Source organism: Danaus plexippus, chromosome 8, assembly GCF_018135715.1.
Source record: "Danaus plexippus chromosome 8, MEX_DaPlex, whole genome shotgun sequence".
NCBI lineage: Eukaryota > Metazoa > Arthropoda > Insecta > Lepidoptera > Nymphalidae > Danaus > Danaus plexippus.
This window is the reverse complement of record NC_083542.1, coordinates 8,278,018-8,305,398: the sequence shown is the minus strand read 5'-3', so window position 1 is coordinate 8,305,398 and position 27,381 is coordinate 8,278,018. Positions and strand designations below refer to the sequence as shown.

Sequence of the window (27,381 nt, the reverse complement as noted above, 5' to 3'; positions counted from 1 at the left end):
ATAAACAGTCCTCACTCCTTATCGATTGTAATATTATAGAAATGACATCTTCAAAATAGACACATTTGATATTTTTATAATGTCTATTCTTTAAACTAACAGCCAACAAACCCAAATGTTATAAATCAAATCAAGTCTCAAATTAACTTAGGTTAACTAAATTCAAAAATAGGGTTTTCATCACACACACAATTCACGTCCGCAGTTGTTTTCAAACGCAAATAAACTACATCTGCGCTCTTCTATACACCGCACCGCCTTGTACCACTATACTATGAATAACGACTTGAAAGATAACATCATAAGCACTAAAGAGCTCATGCGATGTATTTACACATTAATATCGAGTGTTTTTGGATTTTCAAAATCAAGTTAGTATTAGATATATGAAGGTAAATGTCAGCCGTCTTTCAAGACACTGACGTAATCAGGTGAAAAAAAAATGTTATGACCTCTATTCATGCGAATTATTCATGGGAAATAAAAGTCGGGGCATGGGGAAAACAATGGTTACTTTGACATGCCGCGTTCATAAATGTAGCTTCAAGATATATTTACTAAACTAGCGACAACACCTAACTGAACATTTGATTTCTTTCCATAAGGTTTCGCTGACAAAAATCATGATGTAGAAAACAATACAGTACGTATATTAATTAAAAAACTAAAAGACCTAAAGAATAATCACGATTTTCACCAAGTCTTATAAATAAACGTAATAGTATCATAGAAGCAACGAGGTATTAAAATTTCATCATATATTTATTTCAAGCATTTTTACGTTTCAATATTAAGTAATTGTTGATTTAATATCGTATAATATACATAGTTACAATATCCAAAGAATTGTTTGTGTCCCTCAGTTTCTTGTAATGAGGTGGTTATAAGTATTTTCTAGCTGGGTGCCTATTCTATTTTCTAAAGCAATTTTATACAACTTCATTAATACTATTTATAATCAACTTGAATGCTTTATGTCTTTGACGACTTTAATAGTAAAAACAACAAATTCTTTTTAACTGTAGTTTTATGTAACTTAAATATGTAAGTCACAATTAAGCCGACTAAATAAGTGTGATTAAGATGCTATAATTCTTTAAATTCAGTTCTATTTTAAGAAGAAATTTTAAGATATATTAGTAAGTTGAGATACTACTCATATACTTGTTTAGTAGCATGGCTTCGAGAATGTTATATAAACATTATTAATAAGGTATTGTATGTGATAATTATTAAGGGCATTATATTTTAAATATATTTGAAAAAATACGAAGAATTTGAAAATATTTTTCATTTAATAGTTTTTATTATCTATAACAAAACCCTTACCAGTTACGAAGTAAAATAATATCATTATTTAACTATCACGTACCAAATTATTTCAAAACTATTTATAATAAAAATTCTGTAAATTCGTTGCCTGAATAACAATAATGTCGAGATTATAAAAATAAAATAAATCAAAAAAATATTTATTTTTTAAGCTATTGTTACTATAATCAAAAATTAATAAAATGTGACGCTGTCATTCGTAACAACAGTATATGTCGGCCATTTTGCAGGTTTTACGGCGACTGTAACACGTGTTCTGTAGGTTAATCTTAAAAATTAAATGAAAAGTAGAAAAATTATTGATACTTGTTTTAATTAAATATATCTATAATATAATATCAATTTCAGGTTGCCAAAAATGGCAGTTGCGAAGAAACCCGTGGCTAAGAAAGCCCAACTTAACCAAAAGAGTGGTAAAAAAGGCGTCAAGGGTAGCAAAATCCGCGGCAAGGGACAGAGAAGGAAAATCAGTCTTAAGTTTGCCATTGACTGCACGCACCCTGCCGAAGACAGCATCTTGGAAGTAGCCAACTTCGAGAAGTACCTCAAAGAACGTGTTAAGGTTGAGGGAAAAACAAATAACCTAGGCAATCACGTTGTCATCGCGAGGGATAAGACAAAAATTATCATCAATGCAGGCAAGTCTTTATTTACACACTTCAGTCCATTACTTTTCATTATTTTATATAGTCCCATACGATGTGATCACGTTCATCAATTACTTTAAATTGAACTCTCTCCTAATATTTTTAGACTAACAAATAATCAGTCAGCTAATGGTCTCTTTTATATTAATATATAACCTTCATACTTGGTTTAAATATATTGCTCCCCATGTATCATTCGTTAGTTATATGTTCAGTTTTATTATTTTAAAGATCTGGTGTTGGGTATTTACATGTAGTACAGTCTGACCATGGCAGTTTTTTACTTACTCTAGAAACTCAATGACCATCAATCTCTGTTTCATTACTATTCCTGGTAATGATATCCCATCTAGTAGTATGTTTTATCTAGAAATGTGCAATTTTTTCTACATTTGTTTTTAAACATTATCTATTTCTATGAACTATTGAGTAGGTTGGTGAATTCAGATTTTAAAATAGGTTATTCAAGATTTCTCTTTCATCAATTTTTCTGTATCATACTGTTATATAGTCATTTCTCATGCCGTCCATGAAATTTTCTCCTACTTTTGACTTATATTCAACATCCTTGATCTGCCTTCCATCCATTTATCACCAAAGTATCAAAAACAGGGCAGTAGCCATTTACTTGATTAAAATGAAACTTATGTGACTAGTTTTAATTTTGTTTCATCACTTACTTGTTATGAATTATAACTTAGAAAACAATGTCTAGAGATGCTACCGAGTCGAAAAAGCTTCCCTTTATACACAAACAGATTGTGAACCATCGAATCGGTGGAGCTCTACTTGAAGTAATGAATGAGCCCATTTTGTTTTCATGACATTTTAAAACTACTATAATTTTATAAATTATTTATATTCTTATAAACAGAATACTAAAATACAATGAAATTTGTATTAGTAGGAACATGTATTAAATATATTTCATACACTTGGTTCAGGAAGTGAAGACTACTTTTTTAAAGAGACGTTCTTAAAAATGATATTATTTTATTAAATAATTTTTTTTTAGCAATTCATTTTATTGTTACAATATATATATTTTTTATCCAAATGTAAGAGATATTTTTTATTTAGTACTTTTCATTTTTTTTTTCATGAATTTTCCTTTGACAATGCTTTAAGTGTATATGAAGATAAATAATTTTTATTTAACCAGAAAAGTCTTGTTCCCAATCAGGTATCCGAGTTTGAAAAGTAATGTTATGCAATTTTATCATAAGAATAATGTCTAAAATTATTCATTAACTTTAAAATTATATTGCAGACATTCCCTTCTCCAAGAGGTACCTGAAATACTTGACAAAACGTTACCTCAAGAAGAACAACCTCCGTGACTGGTTGCGAGTGGTTGCTTCGGCTCATGATTCCTACGAGCTCCGTTACTTCAACATCAACGCTGACAGTGACAATGAAGACAATGAGGATTAACCTGGTGTTAATAAAATAGTTTTACACTAAAATGGTTATTGTTTCTCATACCTTACTCGCTACTTTCATATAATTTGAATTTGATGGACATTATTCCTGATGCAATGTGGCAAAAATTTAATTTACACTTACAATTAGACAATGCCATTTTCCTAGTCTTTGGTGTCAGTATAAGACATTTGAATCCTATACACATAGGTCATCTATTTTTAACTGTACATTTTTATATTTAATAAAAATAAATTATTTCAGACTTTCAGTTCCATATGGGTATTAATACTTTTTCATTATATTAGTAAAGTGTATTTCTTACTTGCTGAAAAGACGAGAATTGAATAGCTCAATTATTAAGGAAATCTCCCATAATTTAAGAATGGAATTTCTCCCGTGCCTAATTTAAAAATGGAATATTTTTTCTCAGGACTAATACGCTTACACATAAAATACATATTGGCTGACAGTTTTGCGTCTAAATTCTAAAATTATGAAACATCGGCGCACGTTAGTTCGGTTAGGTTTGTAAATAAGTCCAACAGGTTTCTTCGTATACAACACGAGCTAATGGCTGTTTAGTGTTTACCTTTGTGTGGATAAATAAAGCACCAATCAAAATAACCTGGCAGAACAACATCCGTCTGAAAATCTGGTACATGCATGACGTAGTACGTACTTAAACAGATCTCACGGTATATGTATGAAAACAATAGACTTTTTGGCAAGATTTCGATTGGAAAATTTATTTAAATCTTTAAATAATGTTAATAGATTACGAAATAGTAGTTTATTTCTTTATTAGGTCAAATGTCCTGTACGCCATAGCAATCCATGTAGGAAATAAAAAGTATGTGGTATTTGGAGCCCGGTGTATTTCGGTATACTACTTACCTAGTTATATTTTTATTTTCATAACGTATAGTATTTATTTTTAATTAAATTAAGACCGTTTCTTTCTTTATTTTAGTATAAAATACAGCCTGTAAAAATTTGCGTATAGGATTTATTAGTACATAAAATAACATCACTATCCCTCAGATTTTAAGATTTATCAGTACTTTGATAGAGTGCAGTCATATAGATTATAGAATATCAATAAAATGAAGGCTTAATTGACTATCAATTGTCTAAATGATGAAAACAATATGACAAACAATTGTTAATGTTTTTTACACTAGATAAATTGGTAAAATATTAGGAAAATCAATAAAGACGACACCTCTCATCATTCCACGGATTCACTGTACGGGTGCCGGGTCCATCGCGTTGCAGGGAGAGGAGCTTCAATAATGCCTGGGACTTGCGACCCAGGTGTAGGTTTAAGGGGCCTCTATCTAACGCGTTAAACGCTCACCTCCACCGTCCAAGCACCTCTCTCTACCTAAAGAAATTTGAAACGAATCTGCTAGGGCTGCCTTCGAAGCACGTTTCAAGAATGAACTGATTTGAGTACTGGATAGACTCAAGTCTTCTAGTAGGTTGTAGAGATTTAGCTGTTACACCTCTCGCTCCCAATTCTACGACAAACCTTCCCTTTCCTTTTAATTGTACATTCAGTTATTGTCTTAGGTTTAAATTGGTCAAGACGGTGGTAAATGAAAAATCAATATGCGTTCATAACAGTTATATCTGGTAGGTAAATGTTATATACATAAATAATATACAATAAAACATCACTTAATTATCTTTCAATACTCGAAGAAATGAAAATCGACATTTCTATTCTTATCTAATAATTGCACTACACTATTATCGATAACGCACCGCTTTGACATTACATGTATCGATTGACTATGTTTTATTTTGAACTGCCTTTGATTTTCTTATACGACTGTTGAATACTGGTTCCTGTTGTTGGCGGTGTTGTTGTTTCCGATGTTTACTTCCCAGCGGCGATCTCCTTCATCCTGTTGAGAGCTGACCCAGCCTTGAACCACGAGATCTGTTGCTCGTTCAAAGAGTGGTTCAGTTTGATGCGCTCGGATTTACCGTCCTTGTGTTTGATTTCACATTCCACTTGCTGGAATACATTAATATATTAAATAACTGTAGGTATACATACAACTAATATATGACATTCAAATCCTACTAACTAGATTATAAAATGTCTAAAATATAGCTTTATTTCTCATACACACTGTAAATGTGTCACTCTAATACAATAAACGTATAATTTATGTGCTGTCCATAACATGTTGTTAAATAGGTCAGTAACCTTTCCAGGCGCCAGGTCGTTGAGTCCCAGCAGTGAGATCTTGTCCGATGGCTGGATCTTGTCGTAGTCCGAGGCGTTGGCGAAGGTCAACGGCAGTAGACCCTGCTTCTTCAAGTTGGTCTCGTGGATTCTGTTTGGATAAATATCACCTCATACATATAACTAGCCAAAGAACTGAACGTAAATTCCCATCAGCGACTTTTCTTCTACTTGGTATAGTTGTTTATAGCTGTACGTTGTGTAATCTTGCACTGTGTACGTACCTGGCGAAGGATTTGACTATGATGGCTCGTCCCCCGAGGTGCCTCGGCTCCAGGGCGGCGTGCTCCCTGCTGGAGCCCTCTCCGTAGTTCTCGTCTCCCACCACACACCACCTCACGCCGGCCGCCTTGTAAGCCCGGGCGGTCGCCGGGACAGGCCCCCACTCGCCCGTCTGCAGGTTGCGGACCTTGTTCAGCTCGCCGTTCTCAGCGTTCGTTGCGCTGGATATTGAAACAGATTAAATGAATATCACTACAGATTATTTTTATTTCATTAACTAAGTACCTAAATATTATTTTAAAGAATATCAAGCCAGAAACAAAATACCCTGCAATCTATACAATTAATACATATTTTTTTTATTGAACACTCACGTTATGAACATGTTATTGGAGATGTTGTCCAGATGACCTCTGTACTTGAGCCAGGGCCCGGCGGCGGAGATGTGGTCCGTGGTGCATTTCCCCTTCACCTTGATAAGTATGGTCAGGTCGCTGAGGTCCTTGCCATCCCACTTGTCGAAAGGTTCCAACAACTGCAGGCGGTCTGATGTAGGAGATACGTCCACTTTGACCTCTGGAAGGATTTTGAATATTTATATGTTAAGTAAATTAGATTATACAATGTAAAACTTATAAATATCTTATTTAATACAAATTCCTTGTTTTTAAAGAGAGAGAGACGCCAGCCTCGCTGACGTCACTAATGTCACTTCTTCCCTACGTTCCGTACTATTTTAAAATGAAACTTCAATTTTTCAAAACGTCCTTGTATTTCTCGAAGGTTCTTCATAGTCACATTCCTCAGCGGTCCGCGCTCTCTCAACCCTGCCGTCGTGTTTATGCCTCTCCAGATCGTGTTTATACCAGAAATCAAACATAGTTCTATTCTGACTTTAAACAGCCTTTGTCTTCGTTTTGCTTTTGAAAATAGTAACGGCTACCGATAATTGCTGCGTGCTCCCATCATTGGTGAAGTTAGCGTCGTTTATTGTTACTTACAATTCATATTATACATATCCCTATGTATAATATGCTTTTGATTGATATGAAGTAAGTACTAACTGGATCCATCGGCTGGCGGGTGTTCGTACGTGTCCTGGCCGGGGTCGAAGCCTTTAGCTGGTAACTCATCAGCGAAGGGATCTGATAGTTTGAACTCCTTGCCATCCTTGCCCTTCAGGGAGTCGGTCAGGGGATTGAAATCAAGACGGCCTGGGAACATAATTTCCTTTAATATTATATAATGAAAATAATACTTTGATAGATGTTAGAGACAAAGTAATCGAGCAACTCATTGGTGTTGCCAGAAAAGGTGTATTAAATGTTACATGTGACAAAAATAAAAATATTAGCCGTTTGAAGGATTTACTATTCACTATTATAACTTATAAGTGATATTATGTTATAAATATAAGTGTAGTAATCTCAGATTTAACTAGTTTCTATATTTTAAATAACTGTTAGCGTTGTATTTTTAGTGTGAGGATGTAAGCTCGGAGTTGGCAGTTAAACCTGAATGCACTTAGTTATATGTGAGTGTGTACAGTACTTTATATATATGTTACCGGCCAGTGATAGAGCCGTGACCAGCTCGGGGCTGGTGACGAAGCAGTGGGTGGCGGGGTTGGCGTCGTTTCTGCCGGTGAAGTTTCTGTTGTATGACGTCACTATGGTGTTCTTATCCCCCTTCTTCACGTCCTTGCGGTCCCATTGACCGATGCACGGACCGCAGGCGTTCGCCAACACCTGGATAACATTATATTGGTACATGTTTAACATATATGTAAAAGTATATATATATATACTAACATTTTTTACTTCACTGAGTAATAGTTTTAGTACTTGACGAACGTGATTGGATTTCTATTCAGAGGAATTTCATTAAATGATTGCCTGATTGGTAGCTAGGATTGCCTCAGCGTGTGATCTCAAAATATGATTTTTACTATCACAAGGCGTTACCAAACTTTCTGCTTAGAAGCCTGCCCCGGTCCGTCTGGTCACTAACATTGTGAACAAATTTATATTGAAACGATGACTATTAATAATTATCGGTATTTTAAGGAATAATTATTTCTACAAGCTGGATGATTGTACATAATATATATGTGGCTGTAACTCCTGCCAGGCTTTATATTAATGTTGCTGGACGTGTCTTACGGTTCCTCCGAAGTCCCTGAGTGTCTGCGCGATGCCGTCTCTCTCTATGGTGGCGCGCACTTGTTCCGAGCCGGGGGTCACGTTGAACGGTATCTTGGATTTGACGCCGTGACTCAGGGCCTGGAGACGGACATTACATTTTTTTTTTAATTTACCCTAACATCTAGGATTTACACATTCAGCCAATCTATGTAAAAATGTATGGTAATATTCTATTTTTTTTTAAATTTATTATACAATCTGAGGACAAAACATTATCACAAGTCTTTGTGATCATGTTAAAAATATAGCTTAATATTTTAAACTTGTTTCCTTTAAAAACCTTGTTTCTATCCAATAATAGCCGACCAGTTTAGGCTGACCTCTTAGACAAGATTTAATCTTTATAAATAACTTATAAAAAATAATTCTTGTTTCAGTGTTTTAGTTCCATCTAATAATCGCCGACCAGTTTAGATTGACCTCCTTGACAATGGCCAATATTTAGAAATAATTTTTAGAAAAATTCTTATCCAGCGTTTTTGCTTCCATCTAATAATCGCCGACCATTTTGGACTGACCTCCTTGACAATACTGGCACAGCGTCCCATGTCTTCGTACGAGGAGTTGGTGCACGAGCCAATGAGGCCGACCTTGATGTCGATAGGCCAGTCGTTCTTCTTCGCGATCTCTCCCAACTTGGAGATCGGGTTGGCGAGGTCGGGCGTGAAGGGACCGTTCACGTGGGGCTCCAATGTAGACAGGTCGATTTCGATTAACTGGAAAATATATGTCAATTACTATATGAATAAATACAAGTAATAAAATCATTCAGTACTTACAATATTAATGGGAATTTAAGAACATTTTTCTGAGTTATAATGTTGTATACTTATAATAACAAAATAAATTATTTAGTAACCAGTTTCCTCCTCATTTGTTTTAAGTACGTGTTAATATTGCACCTGGTCGTAAGGCGCCTTGGGATCAGGCGTGAGGAGGTTCTTGTAGCTGTTAGCGGCGGAGGCGATGTCGTGGCGGCCGGTGGACTTAAGGTAGGCCTCCATACGGGCGTTGTAAGGGAACACCTGTGGTATCAATTATTTATATATAACCTCCATAGATAATGGCTGTATGTTGTAAACTTCAAGCTCATTAGCTAATATGAACGTGAATTACACACAATCATATATAAAATCTCCATTAAATACTGATGCTGTAAGTCGCTTAAAAAACAAACCTACAGATCACACCAAAGCAGTACAAGTGACGAAATGTTGTTCATAAAACTACTTAGTTTCCATAGAATAGTACATATTGCGGGTAGTTTGATATTGCGAGTTCTACTAACACTGGTGGTAGCGCCGATCTCGGCCCCCATGTTACAGATGGTTGCCATGCCGGTACACGAGATGGAGTCGACGCCAGGTCCGTGGTACTCCACGATGGCGCCCGTGCCTCCCTTCACTGTCAGGATGCCGGCTACCTTCAGGATCACATCCTTAGGGCTCGTCCAGCCCTTCAGCTTGCCTGGAGAGGGGACAATGAAGGGGATTTTGACAATAGTAATGGAGGTACAGTCTAGAACATAACTAAGATGTTTGTTAGAGAATGTTTGGTACTTGTTAGAAATGGTCCTAGTATTATATATAAACACCGTTCACTATTTACGAATGTTTAAATTAATATGTTTTCTTAAATCGTTGAAGCCAAAAACCTTACGGGTCTGGTGGAATCTTGATAGAATTTGAGTACAATATAATTCAGTTATCATAAGCACATAAATCACTGGATCGTGATCTTATCTTCGTGATTTGTGAATCGTCTCCAAAGACCGCAGTACCGTACTGCGTAGTACAAACGTCATTTGATACGTGCTATCAGTTAACTCTCACATGCCCTCATTGGCGCCAATCAACATTAATAATCACACGTTAAGTAACAGACATATATTTTTAAATATGTATGTAAATAAATAGAACTACTAGAGGCATCGCCTTTCTTGATATTTCGTCTTTTTCATGCGATAATTCAATTCAAATTCATTAAGTAATTCGAAAGTAAGAATTGACTGGTGGCCATTTTCCATCTATACAATATATATCATGTAATCAGCGTATCCGAGCCCACTACTGAGCAAAGGCCTCTTCTCACATGGAGAAGGTTAGAGCATTAATCACCACGCTTGCTCAAGACGGGTTGGCGATTTCGAACTTATAATTTGAAATTATAAGTCCAGGTTTCCTCACGATGTTTTCCTTCATCGTCTATCTGTCTAACTATACTCATAAAGAAAACACAATACAAGTGTATGCATATATTGAGATAAATTATACATAACAGACATTATCATAATTAGACCCAGTTTCACCAGGCCCTGTTTGTTAAGTCTACACGAGGCATTTACTAACGAACCTTCAAAAATATAATTGTCTGTCAAAATTACTACGTCCCACGATTAAGAATTAAAAAGGCATTATTAAATGACAAGTTAAATACCGGCTTCCAAATTATTCGTTCTCGTTATAAGGCGACCAAATTGAAATTAAAGCGTTTAATGCGACATGTTTGCTGGGATGCACCACTTTACCCCATGATCGTGTATATCCCTGGATACCTCACTCGTTAGCCAATGCGACCAAATTTTATATATCGTTGATTGCATAGATTTAGCACACAAAAAGCTTTCTTTTCAGTTTACCCGTTAAAATCGTGTTGCCAATTTATTGGCATAAATAGAGTTCAAGTTATAAGTTATGGAAAGTTTAGGTACCTCATTTGCAATGTCATAGAAAAGCCGGGGCAAAATTATTCATCGTATGAAAAAGATATTTTAATTTACCTTATTAATGACAAAACAGATGCTGTCACACTCACTATGGCGACACAAAACGGGGGGTGGGATTGGACATTTGAGTTTTGACAATACAATAGATTAATAGTCCGTCAGCCATTTAACGGACCTCTAGAGCAGGAATTAATATTAATGTCTTAAGACATTTAAACAGACAATAGTGCGTGGTGGGACGCTCGATACATCTAACAGTCCATCAAACGCCTTAACAAGACGTAATTCATCTAACATTGATTGGTGAAACTGGGTCTAAGTATCGTAATTCATCTAAATAGGAAGACAAACGTTTCAGCATTTTTGGTAACCAGTTTTTGTCGAGCCAAATGAAGATACGTTAAACATTCGATACTAATTCTAAATTTAATACAGATCACGATTTATAAAATGTTATACCTAAGTTTTTTAAACAATCTTGTAAATAAGAAATTAGCCTTTGGATGCAGTGTATATAAGGATTCAATTAAACAAAATTAAAACTTAAACTTAATGAAGTAGGATACATTTTACAAATCATACTCGGTAAGCTTTTCCTACACCATCTTAAATAACTTCTAAAAGATATAAAATAATAATAATATGTATCAAATATCACAATCTTATTAGACTTTGATCTCATTATAACGAACAAACGACGTCTTTATTAAGTGCATGTTTACTTTCGAGCGGTCCATTTGTAAACATTGTGAAATAATACCAACATTATCTGAGTCCTGTTTGGACTGATCGCGTACGATGTATACGGGAAATATTTTTTATACTAAAATATATTTAAATAAAAACTGTTTATAAAACATTGCTATTATAATTTTGATTCAAAAATTCAATGTCTATTTAAAATTATTAATCATAAAGAAAAATGGTTATTTGTATCGCTTTTGTTACGAGCTTTTATATATTTGGAAACTATTATATATTATTACGTCTTAAAACTTAGTTTCATCGCAACGTACGCTTAGTACGAGTTAGCATCGTCACTACAGACGAAGCGTATCTCGTTTCTGTTTCAATAAGTATACTATAATGTGTGGCTATTGAAAAGTAATACTTTTCTGATACTACAATGTACGAAGTTTTTTGAATGAAAATATGTTAACGCTCAGTATTTAGTGTGACTATGCAAAATTTGTTTTAACTGATAGTGTTGACATATATATATATATATATATATATATATATAGTTGAATATAAAATAAATCTATAATTCTACACTACCACACACTTGATCAAACGCATCTGAGTATCTTTTTTATTTCGCGCTTCTGGCATTCAGCCACAATGTCTTCTATTTATAATCTGTTATATATGCAATAGCACAAAAGACTTTCTTTTTTTTTTTAAATATATCTCTCCCAAAAGGCGATAGTTCAAATTAAATGATATATGTTTAATGAAGAATTCATTTGTTAATTAATGATAGAAATTAAACAGTTGTTATTTCATAATTATGTGTGATTAATCTATATTAAGTAATTAGATTATTATTCATTTTATTGTTGGTCATATCAAGACTCTTTGTATATAACAAACGGATCAATGTGTATGTTTGTATCTGTTACATCTTGACAGCGGAACTGCTGAGCTGAATTTGATAAAATGTGTCATGTGTCAATCGCGAGAGAAAGATATAGACAAATTAACAAATAATTTAATTTAAACAACTAATGTATGTAATAATTACTACTGCAAGGATACTTAGTGACAGTTTGTAGTGTAAAATCAAACTTTCAGTTTCAAAGTATTCATAAAAGATCTGAGAGTGACAGAACATATATAAGGTTGTCGCTAGAACTTATGGTAAGAGCTCTCTAACAAAAGGTTTTGTAAATGAAGTAATTCCTTTGTAAGCATTATAATGTGAAAAAATTTAAAAATATTTTTCATATTAAAACAACCACGAAATTCCTATGAACATGAATAAATTTAGTCTTTTGATAATATGTATGAATGAATACTGATAAGTTTCAAACTATTGTTAAAAATAAATAATGTATTTTTAACTGACATTGATGTTTGTGAGGTACAGGTCGGTGAAGGTGATGTGGGAATATTTTTTTATCAACCAACGCAATGCATACTTTACTCGTGCTGAGATAAGATATTACATTAAAGGTCAGATTGTAACGTCATTCATATAAATGAAATTAAACATTTTTATATGAATTTTAATGTACTTAGATTTATTAAGAAGAAAATTACTGCACTGATTATAGATATCTCCAGAAAATATGTAATTATTCTTGTTTATACATATGCCTATGGGACTTTTGAATACATATTTTTGATCTAATGATTTGAAATAAATACATATAATTGTCTATGGTTCCATGTCAAGTGTCAAACTAACACTTGTTTTTTTTTTTGTTTGCTATGGCTTCATTCGCACTGGACTTATCGAACATTTTGCCAACATCAACATTCAATACTTGGTTTGTGAGGTAGATTTACATTTTGATTTCGATTAATTGTAATTATATTAAAAGTTATGTACATCACTAAAAATTACTATAAATATAAAATATTCATTATATCTATTTTAGTATAGGATGTTGGTAAAACTCACCTGTGAGTTTGACACCGATGACCTTGGGACACTTCAGCTCCCACGGGATGTCGGCCATTACATCTACAGCATCAGCTCCGCCAACACCTGGGCATACATAGCATATAAAGTTTAAGCAATACCATATGTATAACATATAAAACTATAAGTTAAGACAAGTAAATAATAAATTTTAAATAATATGTCTTATGTGTTAAATTCATGACAGTATTGTTAATATCTGTGTTTTCAGATTGAATTAACATAGCTCTGAAACATATCTCAATGACATAATATGTTTTCGGTATATCTATATATTTTAGCAGGCATATAATAAATACACGTACAAATTAGTAAGTAAATTGTAATGGCAACTCCTTTTGAGGTCTTACCAATGCAGAGTCCACCAAGACCACCGCCGTTAGGAGTGTGAGAATCGGTACCGATCATCAGTAAACCAGGAAAGGCGTAATTCTCCAAGATGATCTGGTGAATGATACCAGAACCAGGTTTCCAGAACCCAACTCCGTACTTGGCACCGGCTGTTTCAAGGAACTTGTATACCTCTTTGTTAATATCCTAATGAAAAATAAATTACTTTAGTATCATATTATTACACTTATTGAGTAAATTCAATCATTGCTTGAATACCTTGGCTCTTGCTAAATCTTTATCTCCGCCGATTTGGGCCTCAATCAAGTGATCGCAGTGGATGGTAGATGGAACAGCCACTCTGGGGAGTCCTGAAGATATGAACTGTAGCATGGCCATCTGCGCTGTGGCATCTTGCATTGCAACACGGTCAGGACGAAGGCGGAGATAGCTGGTACCACGTTCGATTTCCTTTGGGAGTTATAATTAATCTTATTTGTAAATAAATATGAATTCAAATATTTCTATATCAATAAATGTTTAGTCTTTATTGTATTATATCCGTAAAATAGTTTTGTTAGTAGCAGCATACTAATTGAATCACAAGAGTAAACAAATACTTATAATGTATGGTAGCTTAAAAATTGTTGAATATATTTTCAAGTTGTATAACATTAAATGTGTTATTTTCCTGCTCACCTGTCCTTTAGGGTCGTCCAGATGAGAGTACAAGACCTTCTCGGACAAGGTCAAATCACGGCCCAACCTTTTCTTCACAATTTCGATATTCTGAGTTAACTTTTGGTACGGGAGAGGAGCTTTGTCGAATTTTGACATCGCGACCTATAAAACATTGCACCGCCGTCATTATAACGATATAAAGGACGCCACATAACTTTTTCACCTTTACAATGATTACATAACAACTTTGTTATAACACTGAAAACAGTTTAAAACACAGGTTTTTCGATGTTTTCCGGTACCTGGGCCGCTGCTGCGGTTAATGGTGATACACTGAAGCATCGTTTCTGAATTTCCACGAGCGCAAGCCTCGTCCTGCCACCCTAAAAAGAAAAACCAACCCTTAATTTTTTTTCTTAATGAAATAGTGTCATTCATAGTATTGAATAAATTGTGCGTATTTTATGAGATAAACTGACCCCAGACTGTTTATTTACCAAATTGACCTCTTCATTCATAGATTGTTTAAATAGCAAGTGATAACTCGTAAGTAAACATTAATCAATTGATTAGATTAGTTTATGTTATTAATAATTTAATGTTTTGAATGAGAACACGTGGATAATTAAAATATGTTATAACTTACTTGGCCATGTAAAACTCTCGTACAGTGAGCCATGGTTGCGGGACCTCTTGTGAATAAGTAATAATTTATAAATGGGATAGCAATGTAAACTCTATATCGGCAACATAGATTTATTCAACACTACCCCGTATAAGTTACGCAGTTTAATATTCTAATTATATTTATAATAAGACGCAGCTACTTCAACCGCAACAGCGGAATTATTTGGCAGATTACTGCACTGTGTAATCTACGTTTTGGCACATGCTATGTAAAATGTTGTCATTATTTTAAATTTACCCTAAATTGGACAAATTAGAAAATGTTTTAATTTTTTCACATGATAACTAACCTATTGAATATATGTTATAATTAATTAATTTAATTATAGTGGTGTAGCTCAGTAGTGAATAAGCATGTTTATTATTTGAGGAGCAATACTTATGACAGTTAAAATAATGAATATATACCTTAAGAAATAAATATTATAAAATATGCGTTGTTTAGTTTTATGAAATCTGTGAAAAGTGGATAGGCAAACGAGTTTTATTAACCGTTAAGCGAAATGTGGTAAATTGACCATAAAATTTTTGCAATATAATGAAAGTGTAATTTTTATAAGAAGTTACTCTTTTAAAGAATATTAAACCATATAATGAACCCTCGTCTAAAGCAATAAAATCCTTTTTTTATCAGGTAATAGTTACAATTTTTTTTCTAGGAAAAAAGAGAACTGACGTTTGCCATACATTTAAATCTAATTTTAACCATAGCCATATAAATTTTTGTTGCGTTTAAAATTTTCGTTTGAATAATTTACATTGGATACATTGTATGTCATTAAGTAATTAAAAAAAAAATTTTTTCCTTACTAAAGAAATACTATAAATAAGTTTAGAATCAATTATATAGTTTTATGTTTTGAAATTTTACTTTTCTTGAAATGCTTAGATACCTTTGGGATTTTCACTTAAATTTTCGAACCTAACTCTTATGTCAATTAGAAAGCGAATCGCAAAACAAATCAAAGATGTCAAAACTCAAAAAGTTATGTTGATGTTGACTGACGATACAGTTACATAAAAGTACTAAAACCTAATTAGATTTATTTTAAATTCTTTTAATTGATACATTTATGCACAATATTTGCTACCCATTATACGCTCGGAATAAATTATACCTTTTAGGACAAATTGAATTTCCGAAAAATGACTAATGCAACTATACAGGTAACTTAGTACGCCCCTTTTAAAGTGTACGTAAGTTTCAAAACAAAAATAATCAAAATATTTGTAAACGTCTTATTATTGAAAATTTTCTTTTCATATTAAACACTACGTTTGTTCTTAGTATATTAATAATAATATTTTCGTAAAACATTTTCTCATACCTAATGTCTAACTAGACTATGTCACCTTTTACACTTGCTTGTTCAAAAAACAGTTTAGTACTTCTTCAGAGGTTTGTGCCACAAAGCATTCTGTTTTGTTATTGTGCACTATATCTTTTGACATCCAAGTTGTTTTGTTACTTTTGGATCACTGAGTATTTGCATAGAGAAATTTTATTTCTAATATTAATAGGTATAAGTTTCTTATTTCTAATTAGAAATGTCTGTAATTCAGACAAAACAATGTTTTACCATACTATGAACATATATATACTTAGCACCAATACCTAATCTTTTTTATAAAGTTCCTAATAGTGTATGTCTTCACTAACTAAATCAATGTTAATCATATTTTTTATTATGAAAGATGTGTATGAGATGTGATGAACAGCGGGCTACATACAGCAAAGTAATAGCCAATTATTAGTAATTTAGAGTAACTGAAATTTGTTATTTTAAAAACTTTGAGGTCTTTTACCTTTATGTATTATGAGACTGATATATGAGACTGGTATATATATATATATATATATAAGCTAAAATTAAATAGTTGATCATTAATACAACATAATTAAAACTTATAATTGTGATTCCGTTTTTAAGACTGACTTTTATGGTTTAACAAAAAAACTATTCAGGAAATAGAGGGCATAGATGATTACTGGGGGCCAGCGTTCAGGTCGGTGTATGAAGGTGAAGGCGGCCATGAGGCATTTGTGCAACAACTGGATGAGAGGATCCAGCAACACGACAAAGAAATTGAAAAGCTGTGTAACTTTTACTATCAGGTATAGACACAATAATATATAAATATACTTATATGTAGGTTGTGTGAGAGTTTTCTTAAAACTATAATTGTCTAACAAACGGAACTTAAGTATCAAAAGGAACGATGCTCACATACAAACAACCCTCGCACATTTAAATACGCCATACATACAACAGTCCATCTGTCTAATGAAATTTTGAGTGCTAGCAAAGTTATCACACAGGAAGGATGTATTGCATTCTTTGCTAAACGCTATAGAATAGATAAGATCTTATTACAATAAACAATAATATTATTTTATGCTAATTTTTTTTATTTGATAACCTATTTACAATATTGAATTTGAAGATAATAACTTTTGTTTGACTATTCCCAGGGTTTCATAGACTCTATCAGAGAGCTGCTTCAAGTGCGGTCTCACGCTGAGGAACTGCATTCAGAGATATCCAACGTTGATGCCAATGTTAAGGAATCCTCAGAAAGTAATTAATAGTTTGTTACTTTAAAATTGTACCCAAGTTACCTTAATATTATATATGTCACATTATGTATATGAAGATATGCGATGACAGTCATTTATTCAGATATGTTAGGTATTTTATATTGTATGGTAAACAATTTTCTATGAAAAAAATTAGTTATTGATTAGATCCTGATTTTGACATATAATTCATATATGTACTTACATATATCTTGACTATTATTATCCTTCTCATTAGTGGCGAATTTTTATATTGTGACAATACTGTACAGGTCTCTGCAATCGAGCTGAGGAACTGATTAGGGCGCGTAGAGTTGAACTGAACATTGCATCTACTATAGAGAAAATGGAGTTATGTCTGCCCTTGCTCACTACTTACTCCAAGCTCAAGACACAGGTTGAAGCCAAGAGGTGTGACATTACTAAGATTTTGTTATACCAGTTATTAAACCGCTTTATAACATGACATAATATTCTTTAAAAAGTCTGCATATAATCTGCTAAGATTAAAATATCTATAATTAAAATCTACAATAATATTCTTTATAGCAGACTTCATAATCTGTTAAGATTAAAGGATCTTTAAGTATCAAGTTTATAATAAAATTATTTTTGTTGTATTACAAGCCATAAGATTTAATGATTTATTTTCCTTTACAGATATTATCCAGCATTGAAAACATTGGAACAGCTAGAGCATGTCCTGCTGCCGAGGGTGGGTCCATATAAATGGTGTTCACAAATATCAGCCGACATACCGAAGCTAAGGCAGTCTATACAAGATGCATCGATGGCTGATCTGAGGGATTTTCTTGAAAATATACGGAAGTTGAGCCCGCAGGTTTGTTTTTTTCTATAGAACATTAATATGTGTGACCTATATTGAATGTTATATTAAGTAACTCATATCAGGTGGGAGCTTTGGCTTTGAAACAAACTCAAGAAATGCTTGGCAGGAGCTTGGAGCTCATTATCAAGAACAAGAAAGGTAAAAGGAGATTTATTCTATTGAAGTAAAAAGATTTTTAATTGCATAAAAAAAATTCTTGAAAATGCTTTGTTAGTTTTGAGAGCTCTTTAGTAATTTCTTAATTTATATCAACGAATTGCCACTGTAACCGATGATGATACACAGATATATATTTTTATATTCACAAACTACTTCTTAAGCCTGATAATACATATTTACATGTGATACCAACATATTTGGAGTTATTTAACATGTAACATAGTTTGTCTTTAATCTTTAAACTTATCTTTTGTATTGTCTCAGAGGCGGCATCTCTTGGTATACCTCGTGACACTAATTCTCAGAGTCCCCATGAGCTGGTCGACTTCAGCCCCCTTCACAGATGTCTCCATATCCACAGCGTGCTCGGAGCCAAGAATGATTTTGTTCAATATTACAGGTATAGTATATTTATAATCATATATTAAAATGAGTAGGAATATATGTCATGGACATGGACATGGACATGGACATGTTATTCTCTCGTTTGTGATATGTTAAAAAATTATAAGGTCATACGGTTCTGTATATAATATAGTAATCTCATAAAAACCCTAACATTTTATAAATATGCCATGGTCGTGGATTTAAAAATGAACTATAGTCTATTCCTTACATGTAGGTATTATAATTTCAAAGCGAAATATGTATTTTACTTGCAGAGCTCAACGTAAACAACAGGCTCGTCTAGTGCTAATTCCCTCGGGCAACTTGCACGACTCCATTCAAAACATGAAAGGCTACCTGAACTCAGTGCTGGGTTTCTTCATCCTGGAGGAACATCTCCTGACCACGGGAGCCGGTCTCGTGTCGAGGGACTGGCTGCTCGACACGTGGAGTATGGCGGTCACCAAGGTCGCCTCCACGCTGAGGACCAACACTTCCCTGATAACCGACCCGACGCTGATGCTGAGCATTAAACACCAGATCGTGCTGTTTATTAACGCTCTGAAGTGAGCTGGGTCTTTATTGTCAAACTAAAGCTTGTATTATTGGCTTTATCTATGATTAGCTTATTACCTCATTAGCTTTGTCTACAGCTGTCTCAAGCAGTCCGTTCTAATCTAGTGAAGATTTTGATATACCATTGTAATTATAAGAAAAAAAATCTCAGGTGTTATGGTCTACCAACGGAACCCCTTCCCCTCCTTCTCCAAGAGATGGCTGAACATTACACGGAGGTGTTGATGCAGCGTTGGGTGGTCGTCTTCAGAGATATACTGGACAATGCCTCATTCGCACCCATCGAGGTACTATCTCCATTATAAAACTAAGAAAATATATATTTTTTCTAAGCAAAAGAAAGTTTTAATAACACATTTAATAGTAAAAGAATGTGTTAATGTCGGTTTGAGTGATATTAGGATCTTAGCATATAATGTTATTTTTTAAGATGTCAGCGAAGTCTCCTTTGTATGTCCCTCATCAGATGTTAACAAAATAGGTCCGATTCAATGTCATTGAGAACAGTTTTTCTTATGTAATGTATGCAGAATTGCTCAAAGAGTTTGTACAATTAATTAACTGTACAGTAAAATTAATTATAGTTTGATACAATTCGTGGTGTCAACTTTTTTTTTATGCTAAACCGGGCAACCGAGCAGACGGCCTACCTGATGGAGGTAGGACCGGCGCCCATGGACATCCGCAGCATAGATTTGCAAATATGTTGCCACTCTTGATTAGGGCAGAGGGGGAGGAAAATTGGGAAAGGGAGGAAAAAGGGAAAGGGCAATCTTTAATTTAACATAAATATATAGTCGGTTTTCGTCTTCAATTATTTCGATTTAAGCATGACATCAGTGATTTTTTTATTATCATGCCATATTAGTTGTTCCTCACTCACTCACTCACTCACTCCTACCGGATACAAGTTTGTCAGCTACAGTGAATAAAAATTATGTTTTAATTTTTCATAACATATTTGCTGTCAGGTTTCAAACCAAGAGGAGTATGACGCTGTAATGGACACCTTCCCATACGACGGTGATGAGTTGGAGACCCAGCCGTTCCCGAGGAGGTGAGATTGATTGAGTTCTGGAAGTTTTTAGCAGTATCCAGAATAAGATGTACTATGTGCTGTGTCACTGATCCTCTGCTTATATGATTGCTGTTTTGATAATAATACATTTATGTATGTTAATTCTCTTCCAGCAGTCAGGTTGCTGGCCAATAATTTTAATAATTTCCAATATTATCCATGTTTAAACATATGTAATCTTTTTCAATTTAAACTTTTTTAATAATTCAGTCCAGGACGGGTCCATAGAAACTAATTCAGAGGTTTTATTGTTAAATAATCCATCCAACTCGGTTTGAAATCTTCTCAAATATTTTTTATATTTTTCCTTCACTCCAAAGATTTTAAACGCATAAACCTCACGTTTTAATAATTTTCTTTACATTAATTTGTCATAATTACACCAAAGAACAGCTCGGTGGTTCTAAACCCTTGGCCTATAACCAGGTTTCCGTTGAAATGTCAGTTCTAAAGCTCTAAACCAGCGTTTCCCAAAGTGGGCGATGACGCACCCTTGTGGACGCTGCAGGCCTAAGGGGGCGGCAAGAGACACAGAAAACAATGAGGGAGTTCTGTAGAGGCTGGAGGGTGGGTTTTTAATTTCCTTCAGCTAGGATAAGTTATAGTGGTTTTTCAGTAGGTGAAAAATTATTTATTCCCAAAGTGGACAGTACAAATAATAAGTTTGGGAACCCTTGCTCTAAACCTCGCTGGCAAGCTGGTTGCCATTGACTTGACTTCAATGAGGACCTACAAGCTGCGTACACCAGAAACGAATTGTCCGTATTCACAGCAGGTTCTCTTTCTACCAGGTTTCCGTTCACGTCACTGGTGCCAGCGGTATACGTCCAGGTCAAAGAGTTCATCTACGCCTGGCTGAAGTACTCTGCTGGCCTCGGCCTCGGAGGCGGCCGTAGGGCTGCGGCCGCGCGTCACTCCGCCTCGTTACTCCTCAGCCGCTCCTTCACTGGGTGTCTCTCGGCTCTGTTCAGACGACCCCTGCCGTTGACGCAGCTCGTGCAGGTGATTATGATTCTTATTGCGGGACTAAATAAGGTTTATAATTTATATGTATAGGTCGTGCAACACACATTGACAATACAATGGTGCTTGAAGCATGAACACAAGAATTAAGCGAAAATCTCCAAGCGGGAGCGGATTTATGTTACAAAATATGATTTAATAATATCTAAATACAAATCATACTAAGTCATTAGAAGATATCGATAAAATTTCGATAAAATTAAGATATATTTAGGCATTTCTATATAAAAATACTTAAATTATATATGCATCAGATATGATACAGTACAGAGCTCTTACAGAAGCTAGTGTCACAATACATAAACATTTAGGGCGTGTCAGTTTCCAATTAATCAATATAATGTAATTTCCAATGTGACAACTATAATTGTAGTACTCCGGCTCCATATTGTTAACATCAAATGTAAGTCAGTATCTGTATCTATATTCCAAACCTGGCAAGTCGCGGTGGGATTTTTCCGAGTTATATGTACTTTCTAGGAGTATTCAGACACCACTGACGGACGGTGAAGGAAAACATCGTGAGGAAACCTGGACTGATGTGATTAATGCTCTAACCTTCTCTACGTGAGAAGAGGCTTTTGCTTTAATTTTATTTATTTTGCCTTAATTAATTATAAACAAAATATACATATGAGTGTTCAAAATAATTAGAAAAGCAAACAGTTTGAAGTTATTTGTCAGGAAACTCGTAACGTTGGAAAATGGATAAACTAAAATGATTGTGCGTGGACTCCCTCCGCGCGGTAGCAGAGAACCTTCGTAAAGTTGGAATGACAACAGGAAGGGATAGAAATTGATTTTTAAGGATTTTTTTGTGTTTCTTTGAGACAAACTTTATTAAACATTACTTACAAGTCACTAGGGGTTGCCTTCGAGCGTTCGAGCGCCACGCATTCTGTCTCTCTCTCTCTCTCTCTGTCTCTTCATCCTCCCTCCCCCCCCAGGAGTTTGCAGCTTTGTTGGAAGTCGAATAAGAAGTTTCACTTCATTATACAGAAATGACATAAAATATTGGAGCAATAAAGGATTGATTATTTCAACTGGAAAAATACAATCAGAGCCTTGAAGTTAATAAAGGGTTATATACAGATTATGTTAATATAATATTGAATAGAAAATTAAGTTAATCAGTGGCCATAGACATAGACTGACTTATAAGTTAAAGTAGTTATTGGTTATAAAAATTAACAATTATGAGACGGATACGAGAGACACGAGGAAATGTTTAAGAGTTGTAAAAATGATATCAGAGCTCCTCTCACAATGTGCATCATACTGATTAATATATTATCTGTCACAGATCTCATAATTTTGGTTGAAATTAACCTTTCCAGTGGTGATTAAGGATGTATTTTGCATACCAGTTCAGGAAATAAACAAGTCTCTATGAAAATACCTTAAAAGTATTCTAAAAATGTCACTCGCCCCAAATATTTCTTCCTTTTATGGAGAGCAGTGATAAATGACCTATATTATGATAATTTTTTATATTATATTTATTTTGTATTTAGATAATCGTGGACACCCAATATTTGGAGGACGCTACATCCTTCTTGTATGAATTCATCAGCAACATAACTGGGTCAGAGCTCGTCACCACTCAGGTATGTTTGATCTACGTCACTTCCATCATGAACCATCATGTGATGACGTCATCAATCAAAAGTTTTGATGTCACAGTCATCACTACCTATCACCTCGACATCACCGCTAAGATACCACTCTCATCTCCACAGTACCCTTGCTATCGTTATTACCTCCAATGTCATTATATATCTTAGATAGGGGCCCCTTAAACCAACACGTGGGTCGCAAGTCCCAGGCACTGCGAATCCATTGAATGCTAAGAAGTTTCGTCTCCCCGCTGCTCACGTCGGCACCAAAATCATTACTATGTCATATCATTATCACAGCGGTGTTCGTGTTCGGTGATTATAGTCTATAACAATATTTTTCCTCCTAAGACCGCCGGCAGCATGTTCCAAGCCGCTAGAGACGACGCAGAGAAGCAGATATGTGAGAAATTAGAAAAGAAGGTTGACGAGTTCCTTGACCTCGAGAACTACGACTGGCTGTTAGGTGAGAGTTAACGCTGATGTCATAAACATCAAAGTTTGTTACGCTTCCACAGAAACTACCGGACGGATTCCGAGAAAACGTTACGTTAATGTAGCTTGGGTACCAGCGTGAGACAGGCTGTAACTTTTATCCAAATTCCGTATACTTTTCGTAGAAAGGTAATATAATTATAGTCACGTGACAGAGCTAGATGACGCCACATGTATTTATTGCAGTAAGCGTAATTATTTAACAACCCTTGTGCATGTTATGACCCAGTCGAGCCCAGCGGCCAGGCGTCGTCTTTCGTCACGGACATGCTGAGTTACCTGTCCGGCGTGCTCACGTCTTTGGAACAGCTGCCTCAGTTCGCTCGGTGAGGATCGTTCTGTCTCGTGCTTAACCGTCTTTAAATTGAGTATAATTTCGCCAATTAATAAGATCATGATAGCATGAATGAAACATATTTTTAAGGAAATTATTATTTTTTTGTAAATTTTTGATAAATATCTATTTTTTATACCCAATAGTGGTAACCTATTGTATGATCATTTTTTCCTCCATCACCCAGTGTGGCAGCAGTGCGTGCAGCAACCAACCGTATCGCAACCCGCCTCCGCAACCTGCTGCTGGAGCCGGGCGTGCGTCAGATATCTTCGGGTGCTCTGTATCAGCTGGACCTGGACGTCATACAATGCGAACAGTTCGCTGCCGCCGAGCCCGTTCCGGGTCTTAGAGAGGGCGAGCTTTTGGAACACTTCGCCAGTCTAAGGTGAGCTCAGTAGTTTATTACATTTCATATAAATGTATAAGAGATATATTCATATCAGAGACCATTAAATATAATGATATTTTGGTATTTAATTGACAATCGTATCACAAAGTTAGGTTTAATATTCTTAAGTTATAGTAAAATTTTATTGATTTTCTTTTTATAGACAGGCAAAGAGTATCTTAGCAAGCCGACTTCATTCAGCTTTCCCTTCATTTCTACCATTCATGATTCTTAAGGGTTACTTAATATTTTCTATACCAGCTGGCTTTTGTAGCGGTTACCGACCTAGTGAATTAAATATTACAGTTGTGATAATAATTCTATTGTTGCTCTCTTCTAGCTGAATCTCGTGATTACACAGTTAAAACAAATTTTTATGAAAGTATTGTTGATACATTTTTACATAGGGCGTACGTTTTGTCTTGTATTAGCACCTATAATATAAAAATGTCATTCTTAATTATAATTGGGGTGGCGGGTAGGAGTAGGGATTTTTAAATGAGTGATTTCTTGTAAAATTGCCTAGACAACTCCTGGACCTGATAACGGGCTGGGATTGGTCTTCTTATTTGCACGATGTTGGCATCGAGGGCGGGAAATACGCTCTCGTGACCCCGCGGGACGCCGCCACGCTTTTGGAGAAGCTTAAAGAAGCGGAACAGAAATCTTCCGTCTTTTCCGTTCTCAAGAAAAATGAGAGGGACAGAAGAAAATTACTCGACACCGTGCTGAAACAACTCAAACAACTTCAGAACCAAGATGGTTGATTTAAAAAAATATATCTATTTATGTTACTGTATCATTATTTATTCTGTAAATAAATTATTATAAATCAAAATTATAATCATTTCACAAATAATTTTAATATTAAACAGTCATAAATCACGTAACAGAAAATCGAGAGCAAACCTATAATTCATTCACGTGTTCAACCAATCGGAGATAACATGCAGGTGTGGATCGAGAGGTCAACTGTCAAAAATGATTAGTGCCATTGGTTGATTTGACATACACATTATATTAACCAATCACAGATCAGATTCCGATTTAAAAGCTAGGAAACAAACTTTATCTATAATTGTAAATGTCAAACTTCAACGTTTCCCGCGTTAACGTCTGTCACATTATTTTTAGGTGAATGCGATTCAAAACTATTACGAGAAGTCGGTTGCTTAACAATATTGACTTAACATGTCAAATCAATGTATTTATACATAAGGTTTTAATGCAATAGTTTTACTTTCATTTGAAAACCTGTAGGACTTATCACAAGCAACATGATAGCCTAACATTAGGTTTGACCCAAACAGATTTAGTGTTGCGAAAATCTAGATCAGATTGTATCGCTGAGCTTATAGATCGTGCTCCGCATTTAGTAGCAAGGTTATTTAATGACCTTATGTTACTTTATCGCGAATATACGGAGATGATTTATTGAATATTGTTTTGGACAAAATTGGGTATCTTCGATTTTGTGCAAAAAAAAATCGATGTAGGATCTAAATTTGAACATTAGAATAAAAGCTGACTACATATTGAGTTGTTTTGCGACGTTTAAAAATATTTATGTCACTAAATCATTGTTTGTGCCATAAAATATAAAACCTTGGACTAATGTAATGATACACAAAAAAAATAAATTGGATCAATGCGTGTCAAACCTTGTACAAAGATATAAATGTGGGCATAACATATGAATTCAATTAATATGATGCAACAAAAACCATTAGTATGTGGAAGTATGAAACGGAACTCTATTCAAGTTTAGCTAACCTCATATTAATAAAACATAATAAATAAAACCGAACACTTAAATGGGTCAAAGTCATTGAGTCACAGTGATCAAGTTTTTCACATAAATTTAAGATAACTCGCTCTAGTGCGGGTTAGGTCTTAGTTTTAAACATGACATTGGCAGAATATACGACACTTTGGCGTGAATTAAATGTGAATGTAACCATACTTTATGAAAATTTCTGTATGATTTCAATATCTCTATTATTTTAATTATTTTTGGCTTTGAAATATCAAAAGATGATAAAGACTGTCAATATATGTTAATTTGTCATGATAAATTAATTTTTTTTTCAGCCACTAAATTGTCGGGTATGTTATTATATAAAATTAATGTATAGTTTTAGAATTCTGCGTGGATATTTATTTTAGAATCAAATATAGTTTATTAATTGGATAGAGTGGGATGATAGTCTATGAATCACATAAGTTTTTGTTATCAATAGTTTCAAATGTCAAATTTCTGCAAAAAAGGTCTCCGTAAATTCAAAAAATAATTGAACGATTCCTGGCGATTGTTTTTAAAACTGCTTCGTGTTAAGCAGTTAAAAGTCATTGATATGTAGTAAAAACTTGAAAAACGTTACATACCTACGTTTCTTTTGTAGCAAGGATTTTGCATTATTCAACTATACACAAGTTTCATAGTCTTTCGTTTACAATGTTGGTATCGGAAAATATATGCGAACTTGTACTAAGGTGTCTCTATTTTCCATTTGGGTCGACGTATCAGTTATTGACAACCATGTACAGTAATTAAAGTCAGGTAGATTTTAAGAGTTATACTTATCAGGTGTCCTTTCGAACCTTTCTAGTTTATACGTGCTTACTTGACCTTATCTAAATTAGAGGTTTAAGAGGTCTAACCGTTTTACACATACCTAATATACACATTGTAATATATAAAGCCTACAATAATCAGTAATCTCCATTAAACAATAAC

At 34.3% G+C, this 27,381-nt stretch overlaps 3 protein-coding genes and 1 long non-coding RNA gene across 5 annotated transcripts; 3 read left to right on the top strand and 1 right to left on the bottom strand.

Annotated features, from left to right (window-relative positions):
• The first annotated feature begins 1,443 nt into the window (after positions 1 to 1,443).
• LOC116775645 (large ribosomal subunit protein eL22-like) lies at positions 1,444 to 3,445 on the top strand. Of its 2 annotated transcripts, none has more exons than XM_032668583.2 (3): positions 1,444 to 1,590; positions 1,681 to 1,970; positions 3,250 to 3,445. In XM_032668583.2, the coding sequence occupies exons 2-3, from the start codon at positions 1,691 to 1,693 to the stop codon at positions 3,411 to 3,413; spliced, it is 444 nt and encodes a 147-aa protein (XP_032524474.1). In that variant the 5' UTR covers positions 1,444 to 1,590; positions 1,681 to 1,690; the 3' UTR covers positions 3,414 to 3,445. The 2 variants fall into 2 exon arrangements, with proteins under 2 accessions (XP_032524474.1, XP_032524482.1); XM_032668591.2 differs by having other exon boundaries at positions 1,526 to 1,594.
• Positions 3,446 to 5,016: 1,571 nt separating this feature from the next.
• Positions 5,017 to 15,338, bottom strand: LOC116774912 (aconitate hydratase, mitochondrial-like). The gene is made up of 16 exons (XM_061521364.1): positions 15,117 to 15,338; positions 14,773 to 14,853; positions 14,489 to 14,632; positions 14,069 to 14,260; positions 13,810 to 13,996; positions 13,439 to 13,525; positions 9,376 to 9,554; positions 8,990 to 9,112; positions 8,606 to 8,803; positions 8,046 to 8,165; positions 7,451 to 7,631; positions 6,948 to 7,097; positions 6,258 to 6,459; positions 5,886 to 6,104; positions 5,623 to 5,752; positions 5,017 to 5,427 (listed from the first exon to the last, which is right to left on the bottom strand). Exons 1-16 carry the CDS (start codon positions 15,147 to 15,149, stop codon positions 5,287 to 5,289), a joined length of 2,367 nt encoding a protein of 788 aa, XP_061377348.1. The 5' UTR covers positions 15,150 to 15,338; the 3' UTR covers positions 5,017 to 5,286.
• Positions 13,230 to 14,261, top strand: LOC116774930 (uncharacterized). The gene is made up of 2 exons (XR_009752622.1): positions 13,230 to 13,313; positions 13,416 to 14,261. It is a non-coding gene; the product is annotated as an uncharacterized LOC116774930 (long non-coding RNA).
• Positions 15,339 to 16,120: 782 nt separating the features above from the next.
• On the top strand, positions 16,121 to 25,482 carry LOC116774920 (exocyst complex component 6). Its single transcript, XM_032667710.2, has 16 exons — positions 16,121 to 16,324; positions 17,124 to 17,273; positions 17,631 to 17,736; positions 18,008 to 18,146; positions 18,396 to 18,576; positions 18,648 to 18,723; positions 19,009 to 19,144; positions 19,407 to 19,697; positions 19,859 to 19,994; positions 20,679 to 20,764; positions 21,577 to 21,787; positions 23,323 to 23,415; positions 23,776 to 23,890; positions 24,149 to 24,245; positions 24,441 to 24,641; positions 25,171 to 25,482. The coding sequence occupies exons 1-16, from the start codon at positions 16,304 to 16,306 to the stop codon at positions 25,409 to 25,411; spliced, it is 2,280 nt and encodes a 759-aa protein (XP_032523601.2). The 5' UTR covers positions 16,121 to 16,303; the 3' UTR covers positions 25,412 to 25,482.
• The last annotated feature ends 1,899 nt before the right edge of the window (positions 25,483 to 27,381 follow it).

Coding starts and splice junctions, on each gene's coding strand:
- LOC116775645 (XM_032668583.2), top strand. CDS start 1,691: ATGGCAGTTGCGAAGAAACCCGTGGCTAAGAAAGCCCAACTTAACCAA. Junction 1,971..3,249: donor AAAAATTATCATCAATGCAG/GCAAGTCTTTAT, acceptor ATTATATTGCAG/ACATTCCCTTCTCCAAGAGG.
- LOC116774912 (XM_061521364.1), bottom strand. CDS start 15,149: ATGGCTCACTGTACGAGAGTTTTACATGGCCAA. Junction 9,555..13,438: donor CATCGGTGTCAAACTCACAG/GTGAGTTTTACC, acceptor TCCCCTCTCCAG/GCAAGCTGAAGGGCTGGACG. Junction 6,105..6,257: donor TCCAATAACATGTTCATAAC/GTGAGTGTTCAA, acceptor TTCAATATCCAG/CGCAACGAACGCTGAGAACG.
- LOC116774920 (XM_032667710.2), top strand. CDS start 16,304: ATGACTAATGCAACTATACAG. Junction 17,737..18,007: donor TGTTAAGGAATCCTCAGAAA/GTAATTAATAGT, acceptor AATACTGTACAG/GTCTCTGCAATCGAGCTGAG. Junction 20,765..21,576: donor ACCCAGCCGTTCCCGAGGAG/GTGAGATTGATT, acceptor TCTTTCTACCAG/GTTTCCGTTCACGTCACTGG.